General features: G+C 46.4%; 1 protein-coding gene across 4 annotated transcripts in view; it reads left to right on the top strand.

Moving 5' to 3' along the window:
* PPP1R1C (protein phosphatase 1 regulatory inhibitor subunit 1C) overlaps positions 1 to 10,961 on the top strand; it is a 119,662-nt gene extending 108,701 nt beyond the window's left edge. For all 4 annotated transcript variants that reach the window (XM_063932270.1, XM_063932268.1, XM_063932269.1 and 1 more), the window contains one exon: positions 10,324 to 10,961. In XM_063932270.1, the coding sequence (XP_063788340.1) occupies positions 10,324 to 10,409 (86 nt within the window). In that variant the 3' untranslated portion in view covers positions 10,410 to 10,961. The remainder of the gene's footprint in view (positions 1 to 10,323) is intronic.
* Positions 10,962 to 12,718: the final 1,757 nt, after the last annotated feature.

Here is a 12,718-nt window from a genome sequence, read left to right as displayed (position 1 = left end):
CATAGGTGTGTTTGGAAAATCTATGAAAATCAATTTTTCTCCGGCAGTTGCGCTGGATTATGATTCTGTTTCTTCTGAGTCTGACTGACTTTGGCCACAAATATGTTCTCATTGGAAAACACTTTGTCAAAATTTCAATTTTCCATGTCCACCAGTGTACATTTATTTTCACAGCACCCCTGCATTTTTAAAGCATACAGGACAGTGCCAGCACCCCTGTATTTTCACAATGCCTTGTAATTTTACAGCATACAATACAGGGCCAGCACCCCTTTATATTCACAGCACCCCTGTATTTTTACAGCATTCAGGACAGGGCCAGTGTACATTTATTTTCACTGCACCCCTGAATTTTTACAGCATACAAGACAGGGCCAGTGTGCATTTATTTTCACTGCACCCTGAATTTTTACAGCATACAAGACAGGGCCAGCACCTCTGTATTTTCACAGCATACAGGAGGACAGTGCCCCTGCCACCTGTACAACACAGTGACAGCCAGACAGCAACACCCATGTACAGCTGCAGTACCCCTAACAGCACATGAAACACCAGTGACAGCCAGGAAAGCACCCCTAACATCACAGGGACACCACAGTGACAGGACAGCACCACTAGAGAGCACACACTGATCCCACCCGACGCCACCACCCACAGAGAAAGACACAGGTCTCTCCCTCACTCTCCAAGTCCTAAGTGAAAATGGCAGGGACACGTGGCTCTTTATGTGGAATCCAAAACCCGTGAGAATCCGACAGCGGGATGATTACGTTTTGCCTCGTTCTGGGATCCGAGTCTGGCAGAAAGTCCCGAGCCGGACACGGTTCCCGGCTCGGATCGTGAAGTTCGGGGAGGTTCGGTTCTCTGAGTACCAAACCCGCTTATCTCTAAAATGAAGTCATATTTTTGGGCAAACTGTCCATCTCTGTGGCACTGTATATGCATTTGGATGTGATTTCCCTGAACCGGTGTGACCTCGTGATTAATCCCGTAGATTTAAAGCTGCAAGAATTCAAAACACAAAACCAGGTCAGTTTTAAATCTACAGGTTTAATCGCTGAGATTGTGCAAATTCACGGAAATCTCACCCTTTTACATGGGATGCGGTCAAGATCCCGCCGGACGGGATCCTGGAAGTCGGAATACCGACACCGGGATCCCGACCGGCACAATCCCGACCTATTCTCCCTCTGTGGGTGTCCACGACACCCATAGAGGGAGAATAAATTAGTGTGCCGAGCATAGCAAGGCACCTTGACCGCAAGGGGCTGCTTTGCGCATGCCCTCCTGTCGGGATTGTGCCGATTCGAATCCCATTATAGCACACGATATGAGCTGAAATTCACATTACAGCACACAGAATGAGCCAAAATTCACATTATAGCACACTGTATGAGCCGAAATTCCCATTATAGCACACAGAATTAGTCGAAATTCACATTATAGCACACAGAATGAGCCAAAATTCACATAATGGCACACAGAATGAGCCAAAATTCACATTATAGCACATGGTATGAGCCGAAATTCACATTATAGCACACTGTATGAGCCGAAATTCACATTATAGCATGTAGAATGAGCCAAAATTCACATTACAGTACACAGTATGAGCCGAAATAATGCAGGCACTGGGGGGCAAGGGGAATCCTACCCCCTTATTAACTTACACTGGGGCAGCGAGGAAAAAAACACAGGGGAGTCTGCCCCCTTCTTTACTCCATTAAGCAGAGTATTGCAGCGGAAGGGCTTAAACAGTATCTCACCCCAACCTGCGGACCTGCAGCTCTTTGTCACAGCTCTCGCTTTCCGAGGTCTGCTTCTGGACTGGAGGTCCTCTGCCAGATCAGTCATGTGTCCCGCCACTCCACTCAAATGGCCGTCGAGCTGTCCCTGTATTGGAGGGACATGGTGACATACACACTGGGGCTCTAAGGGACATAGTGACAAATATGGGGGCCAGGAGAGGGATTTGGTGACACACATGCTGGGGGAAGAGGGGCATGGTGACATACACACTGGGGCCTGGGACGGTACAAGAGCAGACACACACTTTAGCTGGGGGGGGGGGGGGCACTGGGATGGTACAAGAGGAGACACACACTTTAGCTAGGAGAAGAGGGGGGAGACGTGGCACACAGACACTTTAGCTAGGAGGGGAGGGGGGGGAGACGTGGCACACACACACTTTAGCTAGGAGGAGAGGCGGGGAGACGTGGCACACAGACACTTTAGCTAGGAGGGGAGGGGGGGGGAGACGTGGCACACACACACTTTAGCTAGGAGGAGAGGGGGGGAGACGTGGCACACACACACACACACTTTAGCTAGGAGGAGAGGGGGGCGACGTGGCACACACACACTTTAGCTAGAAGGAGGGAGACGTGGCACACAGACACTTTAGCTAGGAGGAGGGAGACGTGACACACAGACACTTTAGCTAAGAGGAGAGGGGGGAGACGTGGCACACAGACACTTTAGCTAGGAGGAGATGGGGGGAGAAGTGGCACACACGCACTTTAGCTAGGAGGAGGGAGACGTGGCACACAGACACTTTAGCTAAGAGGAGAGGGGGGGAGACGTGGCACACAGAGACTTTAGCCAGGAGGGGGGACATGGCATACACTTTAGCTAGAAGAGGGGGGAGAAATGGCACACAGACACTTTAGCTAGGAGAAGAGGGGGGGGGGGGAATGGCACACAGACACTTTAGCTAGGAGGGGGGACATGGCACACACAATTTATCTAGGAGGAGAAGGGGGGGGATAAATGGCACACACACACTTTAGCTTGGAGGGTAGGGGGGAGGAGACATGGCATACACTGACACCTACTGTATTATGGAGTCCGCTGCAGCATGAGGAGACAGATAAAGGACGGCAGAGGCAGCAGTGTACACAATAACTGTAGCCTGTCCCCGCCGGCCTCTGTTCTGACCATGCCCCCTCCTCCCTGTACGCTCGTCAGGATGCTATCTCTCCCCTTCCCCCGCCGTGCTGCACCACCCTCCACCACTCTCCAGTCCGTTCCCAACACCGCGGCGGGACCCGGCCATCCATCCTGGTGCCTGTATGTGTAAGGGGGGCGTTCGCCCTAATTGCCCCCCGCTAAATCCGCCACTGGCACCACACAACTTTTTAGAGATTTGGACCCATGCAAAGGAAATTGCTAATTTACGTGAACATCAGCTCTGCTGTCTCTCTCTACAGTATATTCTTCTTTACCTGCTTTCCTACACTATTTATCAGTGTGTTTCATGGTCAGGAACTTCAGACGATGAAACTGCAACCTGATTTACCAACTGTATTGAAATGAATGAAAACAACAGGGTATGAAGTTACAGTGCACACATCACATTTTCATGAATATTGGTTTAGTTTACAAACCGTCCGCTTCTAGTTTGTATAAGGGAACAGAGGCTGTACACAAGGTTGTAGCATCAACAAAATAAATAAATGGAGATGAGGTAACTCTGGAGTAGCTGGGATCTAGCAGACCTTCTAGGGCCTTGCAGGGTCTTTCTTTGGCTAGGTTACATCTAAGATGATCCTCTGTCTGACTCCCCATCCCCAATAATTCATTATCCATAATTCAAAATGAAACATAACATTGTCTTGGACAGATCTATCCATACAAACTAGCCTGCAATGGCTCGTGCGCTACAGAAATGCAGGGAGAACAGAGTCATCGCTGCCTGATGAGGGAGGATATGTGGGAGTAATTACAGTACTGAAGGAGCTTTTATAATATGTATGCAGGAAAAGGGAAGCAGTGATCCTACAGTTACCTGGCACTTCCCACATTATTGTAATGCACCAATAACAGGCTGCAGGGTGGGCAGGCCCATACCTGCCGGGTCGCACCCGGGAATTGGAAACGGGTCCTTCACGGGTGCGACCAGGCATTGGACCCTGAGAACTGGCTTCCTGACTCGGTATATTGCCGGGTCAGGTTGTCATCAGGGGCGGGAGCGGAGGCGGCGCTAGGAGATGAGATCATCTCTGTGCCGCCTCTCCCTATGCAGTGAAAGGGTACCGGGTCGCATCTACCCGGTAAACCAGTTCACACTGCACCTGACCCGGTAATAGCCTTAGAATAACCTTTCTTTATTCCTGAGTTGAATTACTGGGTCAGGCGACCTGGGAATTCGGGACTGAATCTTTCACACCTTACAGCAACCCACGTCGACCCAGCGATATACCGAGTCGATACCAGGTTATTTGTGCGGTGTGAAAGGGGTATTAGTGAGTTTGTGAGCAGGTTACATCTGGGTCACACAGGAACGACCTGGGCAAAAAACGTATGTTGTTTTATTTTTTTTATATTTACCTTTTTTCCCCCCCCCCATTGCTGCCTGTTAGAGAATGGCTGCTGGAGGTGAGGTAGTCACATTTTTTCATTGCAAAAACTAACTACTGTACTGTACAATGGCCCTCATTCCGAGTTGATCGCTAGCTGCCGTTGTTCGCAGCGCAGCGATCAGGCTAAAATTCTGCATTTCTGCGCATGCGTACGGGCCGCAGTACGCACGCGCGAAGTACTTTCACACAAAACTATGCAGTTTTACACAAGGGCGAGCAACGCTTTTCTGTCGCTCTGTTGATCGGTGAGTGATTGACATGAATGGGGTGTTTCTGGGTAATAACTGACCATTTTCCGGGAGTGTGCTAAAAAACGCAGGCGTGCCTGGGGAAACGGGGGAGTGGCTGCCCGAACGCAGGGCGTGTTTGTGACGTCAAAGCAGGAAGTAAACAGACGTGATCGCAAGGTAGGAGTAGGTTTGGAGCTGTTCAGAAACTGCATGACATTTTTTTCGAGCAGTTCTGCTAAGCTAAGATATACTCCTAGAGGGTGGCGGCTTAGCGTGTGCACTGCTGCTAAAAGCAACTAGCGAGCGATCAACTCGGAATGAGGGCCAATGTGAGGTAAAAATTAGCACAGCTCCAGTGGAACAGTTATATACGTATCCAGTTTGGTGCAAAAAATATTATAATCTTAGCTTTGTGGAATTTTATTTTATTTAACTGCTTAATAAATTAGGATTTTTTTACATTTTAATTTCTGAGGGACTAACATATAAATTTGAAATGGCTTAGGGCCTGATTCCTATGGTTTACGCACATCTCCGATGTTTGAGGGTCTGTGCATGCACCGGATGAGTCCTGCGTGATCGCTCGCAGGGCCTAACTCAGACCTGATTGTAGCAGCAAATTTGTTAGCTAATGGGTAAAACCATGTGCACTGTAGGGGGTGGGGGGGGGGGGGGCAGATATAACATGTGCAGAGAGAGTTAGATTTGGGTGGGTTATTTTGTTTCTGTGCAGGGTAAATACTGGCTGCTTTATTTTTACACTGCAATTTAGATTGCAGATTGAACTCACCACACCCAAATCTATCTCTCTCTGCACATGTTATATCTGCCTCCCCTGCAGTGCACATGGGCCCTCATTCCGAGTTGTTCGCTCGGTATTTTTCATCGCATCGCAGTGAAAATCCGCTTAGTACGCATGCGCAATGTTCGCACTGCGACTGCGCCAAGTAACTTTACTATGAAGAAAGTATTTTTACTCACGGCTTTTTCTTCGCTCCGGCGAACGTAATGTGATTGACAGGAAATGGGTGTTACTGGGCGGAAACACGGCGTTTCAGGGGCGTGTGGCTGAAAACGCTACCGTTTCCGGAAAAAACGCAGGAGTGGCCGGAGAAACGGTGGGAGTGCCTGGGCGAACGCTGGGTGTGTTTGTGACGTCAACCAGGAACGACAAGCACTGAACTGATCGCACAGGCAGAGTAAGTCTGGAGCTACTCTGAAACTGCTAAGTAGTTAGTAATCGCATTATTGCGAATACATCGGTCGCAATTTTAAGAAGCTAAGATTCACTCCCAGTAGGCGGCGGCTTAGCGTGTGTAACTCTGCTAAATTCGCCTTGCGACCGATCAACTCGGAATGAGGGCCATGGTTTTGCCCAACTGCTAACAAAGTTCCTGCTGCGATCAACTCAGAATTACACCCATGGGCCCTCATTCCGAGTTGTTCGCTCGCAAGCTGCTTTTAGCAGCTTTGCACACGCTAAGCCGCCGCCTACTGGGAGTGAATCTTAGCTTATCAAAATTGCGAACGAAAGATTCGCAATATTGCGAAAAGACTTCTCTGTGCAGTTTCTGAGTAGCTCGAGACTTACTCTGCCAGTGCGATCAGTTCAGTGCTTGTCGTTCCTGGTTTGACGTCACAAACACACCCAGCGTTTGCCCAGACACTCCTCCGTTTCTCCAGCCACTCCCGCGTTTTTCCCAGAAACGGTAGCGTTTTTTCACACACTCCCATAAAACGGCCAGTTTCCGCCCAGAAACACCCACTTCCTGTCAATCACATTACGATCACCAGAACGAAGAAAAAACCTCGCAATGCCGTGAGTAAAATTCCTAACTGCATAGCAAATTTACTTGGCGCAGTCGCACTGCGGACATTGCGCATGCGCATTAGCGACTAATCGCTCCGTTGCGAGAAAAAAATAACGAGCGAACAACTCGGAATGACCCCCATGGTTTTTCCCATCTGCTAACAAATTTGCTGCTACGATTACGTCTGAATTAGGCCCGCAGTCCCTTTGATAGCCGTGTCACGCGGGGGCGTGTAGGTATATCGAGGGTCAGGCTCTGCGTCTTTGGACACAGATTTGCTGGCTCCGGCAGAGGCATTCTGATGAATAATCTGAGTAAAATGAGGCTTCGTGATCTGCGACTACGGACACAGCGCTCGGATTAGCGCTGCATTTTTTTCCTACAGACACCTCCTGCTGCAAATTAATATTTGAGTATTGCTGCTGCGTCCAACTTACTTGATTTTAGCTGTTTTTATCCATTTTCAAGAACTCCAAAACCCCCAGTCCTGATTCTAATCCAAATTCTGAACCTAAAATACTTGAGGGTAGTTTTTCCAAACCAAAGCGCAACAATGAAATTAGAACCAAAACAGCAGACCCACACACACCTGTAGTCAGAATGTGAATATTAATCTTAGACACAGATGTCTCTTTAGGGTTTCTTTGGTGTGTTGAGAAATGCATGGCTATTTTCCCTTGCAAGCCATTAATATCATTAAACTGAGTAGTGTTTTAGAAGACAAATAGAATCATCTATTTTATTGAATGTGATAGAAGGTTGAACTTTGGCACGGTCCAGCTCTTGAGATTTTCCACCTTTCTACATCTCTCAGAAGGGTGGAATGGTCCATACAGATGTATCTGGGCAAAACCAAGGCGTTTGAGGTGTTTATCGATCTCACCTCATACATGAAGGGCCTAATTCAGAACTTATCGCTGCTGTGCGTTTTTGCACCGCAATGTGCAGGCGTGTCGGACGGCTACAACGGGCATCGGCAGTCAGCGACGGGATGGTGCAAAGGATCCATTCGCACAGGCGTTCGCAAGGTGATTGACAGGAAGAGGCCGTTTGCGGGTGGCAACTGACCATTTTCAGGGAGTGTCCGGGAAAACGCAGGTGTGTTCAAGTGTTTTCAGGGAGAGTGTCTGATGTCAACTCTGACCCCAATCAGCAGGATTCAATCGCACTGGAAGAGTAAGTCCTGGGCTGCGCAGAGACGGCACAAAATCAGTTTGTGCAGCTCTGCTACAAATAGGAACTCACACTTGCACAGCGAAAATACACTCCCCCTGTAGGTGGTGACTATCTGATCGCAGCGCTGCAAAAAACGCTGCCCAGTGATCAAATCTAAATTAGGCCCGAAATCCACTGTGGGAAGAGCACTGCTTCATTTTAAGTTTGACCTTTGGAAAGCAAATAGGTCATGCGACACTGGATATATTCGGAGGAAACGTCTGCACATTAGGAAGGCTTAGAAGGACATAGACGGAGGTCTTGTTTTCATGTAAAATTTAATCAATATGCAAAAGTCTTAAAAAGGCTTTGTTTCAGTTTGTTTGATTGTCAGACGTCCCTTTTATTTATACGGTCGTATTTAAATTGTTGAAAACTCTAACACAAAAAAAGTTGGTAAATGGAGTCGCTTAAGAGAAAAGTCATCATGGCCTAATGCAGAACAAAGAAAATAGAATGCCTTTGTTTAGATAGCAGAGAATAACAGCCTTGTGACATGAGCGCTAAGTAATTAGGAACAATATAACTTTTGACAAGAGCTGTTAAAGAAGATGGAACATTCAAACTAGGCGCCAATGAAGTATTAGAATTGGGGGTAATAACAAAGCTCACACACTATTAAGCCTACAGCTTTGATAAACAGAACAGAATGACCCGCAGTTGCTGCCAACAACAGCAGAGAGATAAAGTATTAGCACAGTACCAAAAATGCTAAAAAAAAACCTACATTTTTCTCTAATAATAAAAGATAAAATGTATTATTACTTCATTGCTAATTCAGATAAAAGTGAAAATGATCTGTTAGTAAGCACAACAGGTGTATATTTTATGTTTTAATTAATCCAATTTCTTAACATAAACACTAATAATCTAGGGACAATCTCAAGAGAATAATATAGGCTCATTAAGTAAATATTAACATATCCATAACAAGAAATGTTATTAGCCAATTGTCTAATATATAAGCCAACCAAAAAAAGCAAGAAGGCTGATCATTTTCTCATTGAAATTGATCAGATCATTATAGTGCATGTGAATAACTGCAGTCATAGCAAGACTACTGTCCATGGGCATAGCTATAGTGCATGCAGGGTGGGCCATTACCATGGGGCCCAGAGGGTTAGGGGGCCCAGTCCACATACACTCAGGTAATATAGTTGTCTACCAAGTTGCCTACAAATACAAACTGAGGTACTAAAGTGTGCCACAATATGTGGCATAATGTGAACTGGGTCACTGTGTGGCATAATGTGAACTGGGTCACTGTGTGGCATAATGTGAACTGGGTCACTGTGTGGCATAATGTGAACTGGGTCACTGTGTGGCATAATGTGAACTGGGCCACTGTGTGGCATAATGTGAACTGGGTCACTGTGTAGCATAATGTGAACTGGGTCACTGTGTGGCATAATGTGAACTGGGGCAATGTGTGGCATAATTTAAACTAGGGCACTACTATTGAGAATAAGATGAACTAAGGCCCTACTATTGAGCATAAAATCAACTAGGGCGCTACCATGGTTTATAAAATGAACAACAGCTGCAGAGAGAAGTGTCTCCCTAAATACATTGAGGCAGGGGCCCCTTCAAAATGTTGCTATGGGGCCCGCAAAGTCCTGGCTTCCTCCCTGCTACTATCGTCCTGTGTATTACCCTTCTGCTTTAGGGGGCCAAATTAAAATGTGATCACTCATGAGCTGCAGGAACAACAGATCTGCCACTGGATATTCCTTATAAATACCACCCACATTAATGTCTGGAGATTAGTGACATAGGCATGTGTGCCTGCAAAGGGGTGGAACCTTACTTGAAATGGAGTGTGGATTTATGGCAACCCCCGTTTCCATCACTGTGGGGTGTGCACAGCATTCTCCGAGATGCTGGGCTTCATCTGGGCTTTACCTGCACTGTGTATAGATGTCATGTGCGTAGCATGACATCTATTAACCTGGGGCGACATTGTTACCCCTAACAGTTCAGCCCTGTGGGACACTGTGGCCTGCATGGGTGGGGGACAGTGGGACTGTCTCAGAAAAATAAAACTGACCCACTTTCAGAAATTTCTTGAAATTATGTATAAAATTATATAATACTATCTATCTATCTATCTATCTATCTATCTATCTATCTATCTATCTATTTATCTCTCTCTCTCTCTCTCTCTCTCTCTCTCTCTCTCTCTCTCTCTCTCTATCTATCTGTATTACAGGTTAAAATAAAGTGTGACTATCCTGATGCAGAGTGTCGACATTGCTTCCAAGTCATATAAATAATTGACGAAAAACAGCAATATGGGTCCGGATGTAATGACGCCCAAATTCTGCGTCCATGCGGTATGCTGACCGATCTCTGACTTTTTTTAAAGGGGCAATCACTTACAAGGCCTAGTATAGCCTTATGAGTGATTGCCCCTTTAAAAAAATGTTAGAGTTCGACCGTCATCCTGCACAGCCGCCGAACGTCGGTGTCATTACATTTCATTTCGCAGCAAAGTACGATTCACATTTCCAACCTTGTGTATTATGTTGTTGTTGTTGATGTTATTGTCTTAATTTAGCTCTCTTGTTGAGTTGTAGTATGAAGGTCTGATTAACTTTCCGAGAATGCCAGAAGTAAACAATTGATTTATTTTTAAGCTGGAGACGACAGCAAGTCTGGTAGGGATCAGAAAATACTTTAATTTGATCTATATTTGTCTATTCACAGGGGTTACACAGATAAAAAATCAGAAGAATTCTTCTTTTCCTGAAGAAGAAGAGCAAAATGATGAAGATGACGAATGTGACCACTGACTGAATAAATATATATATACTATAGCCGTTTTTTTTTTACTATAAACTGCTGTATAATTGTCAGCTGACACCATCCTGGGAGGCGTCCATGTCTCAGTAATTCAGGGGTAGGGGGTGGTTTTTTTAAAAGAGAGATTTATTCCATGAACTGCAGAACATCGATATACAACATCTTTATAATCAAATACAGAACGTGAACGCGGGAATGATGCGACACCTTCCATGTTCCATGTGTTACTGATTTAACTTTATTATTCATACTAACTTGCTAAAGAATGTTTGCAATGAGAAGACAATCATCTGTAAATAATACCATATTATATCTGCAATAGAAATAAAACATTTAGAAAAAAACAAAAACATGAAGAATTAAATTTGCGTGTTTGAAAATCAATGATGAGCTGTGGCTAAAAATAGGCTTTAATTTCCGTATACCTCCCAAAGATCAGGATACAAACATTGGAAACAGCAATTACAGACAGACCAGAGGTTACCACTGTGAATGGGTAAACAGTGTATTTTTTATAATTATACTTAGGACTACGCAGTACCGGCACCTTTTTTTTTTTTTTTTTTTTGGGGGGGGGGGGGGGGGGGGGCTGGGGGGGTGTAATCTTTCATTCATTAAGGTAGTTCCAGAAACAGGAAAAAACATAAAAGTTTTTTTTTCCAGAAATTAATAAAATAAGCATCTGACACTTACTGTGTCTAGCGTGGAAGCGACTATAAACCTTGTATCGACTATAGGTGAGTACCGCCACCTTTTTCCTTAGAAAAAACAGCACTGGGTTAACATGTGGTTGCAACCAGTCTAACAATGGCTGGGACATCTCGTTTTAAAAATAAATTAATTTGGTCCTGGGATGTTATGGGGCCAATGCGAAGTTGAACGCAAGTCAGCCATATTTTGCTCCCATATTACGTGCCTGGAACTAAATCCATGTACTTGCCTGCCGGATGATCCCTATCCATATTGATTTTCTATATCATCATCAGTGCACAGTGTTACCAGCCCCAGGGCCGGCTCCAGGCCTACTAGCACCCTGAGCGAAAACATGTAAAAGCGCCCCCCCCCCCCATTATGTGCGCGCCGAAGGCACGCGCGCTCCAGGAAAAGTGGGTGTGGCCTCTTGGAAAGTGGGCGTGGCCTCATAACGTCATATTATTAGACTATAAATAAATATGTTTTCACACCCCCTCTACGCACACAATTAGCAGCCTTACACATAACAGCCACAGTAGTGTTCCTTACACACAATGTCTCCAGTATAGTGTCAGATACACAATGTGCAGTGCCAGATAGACATGATATGCCCCCCAGCAGTGCCAGCTACACACAATATGCCCCCCAGCAGTGCCAGCTACACGATAGTGTTCACTTTTTAGGGAAGGGAGGGCACATTTTTAAGTTAGGAGGGCAAAATGATGTACATACTGTAATGCTTGGTGCTCATCTACCTACATGGCAAAGCATGGACAGTGCGCGGCGAAGGCGCGCAGCAAAAATGTAGGGGCGTTGCTCCGTGGGGAAGGTGCGTGGCCACATAATAGTGGCAATTCGCATTACACCACACAGTAGTGCAGTTAATACACACTGCACCAGGTAGAACCTCCTAGACACTTTGCGCCAGGCAGAGCACGTTAGACACTTTGCGCCAGGCAGAGCACGTTAGACACTTTGCGCCAGGCAGAGCACGTTAGACACTTTGCGCCAGGCAGAGCACGTTAGACACTTTGCGCCAGGCAGAGCACGTTAGACACTTTGCGCCAGGCAGAGCACGTTAGACACTTTGCGCCAGGCAGAGCACGTTAGACACTTTGCGCCAGGCAGAGCACGTTAGACACTTTGCCTAGCCACAGACGCCTAGCGGGAACACTACATGATATGCTCCCCAGCCGTGCCAGCTACACATGACATGCCCCCCAGCAGTGCCAGCAACACATGACATGCCCCCCAGCAATGCCAGATACATAAATGGCCACACAGTGCCAGATATGTAGATACAGAAAAGCCCCCACAGTGCTAGATAAATGCCCCCACAGTGCCAGATAAATGTCCCCACAGTGCCAGATAAATGCCCCCACAGTGCCAGATAAATGCCCCCACAGTGCCAGATAAATGCCCCCACAGTGCCAGATAAATGCCCCCACAGCCACAGTGCCAGATAAATGTCCCCACAGTGCCAGATAAATGCCCACAGTGCCAGATAAATACCCCCAGTGCCAGATAAATGCCCCCACAGTGCCAGATAAATGCCCCCACAGTGCCAGATAAATGTCCCCACAGTGCTAGATAAATGCCCCCACAG

This window comes from Pseudophryne corroboree, chromosome 7 (genome assembly GCF_028390025.1).
Source record: "Pseudophryne corroboree isolate aPseCor3 chromosome 7, aPseCor3.hap2, whole genome shotgun sequence".
NCBI classification, from domain to species: domain Eukaryota; kingdom Metazoa; phylum Chordata; class Amphibia; order Anura; family Myobatrachidae; genus Pseudophryne; species Pseudophryne corroboree.
The sequence above is the reverse complement of the archived record's forward strand: the minus strand, read 5'-3'. Positions and strand labels throughout refer to the sequence as shown.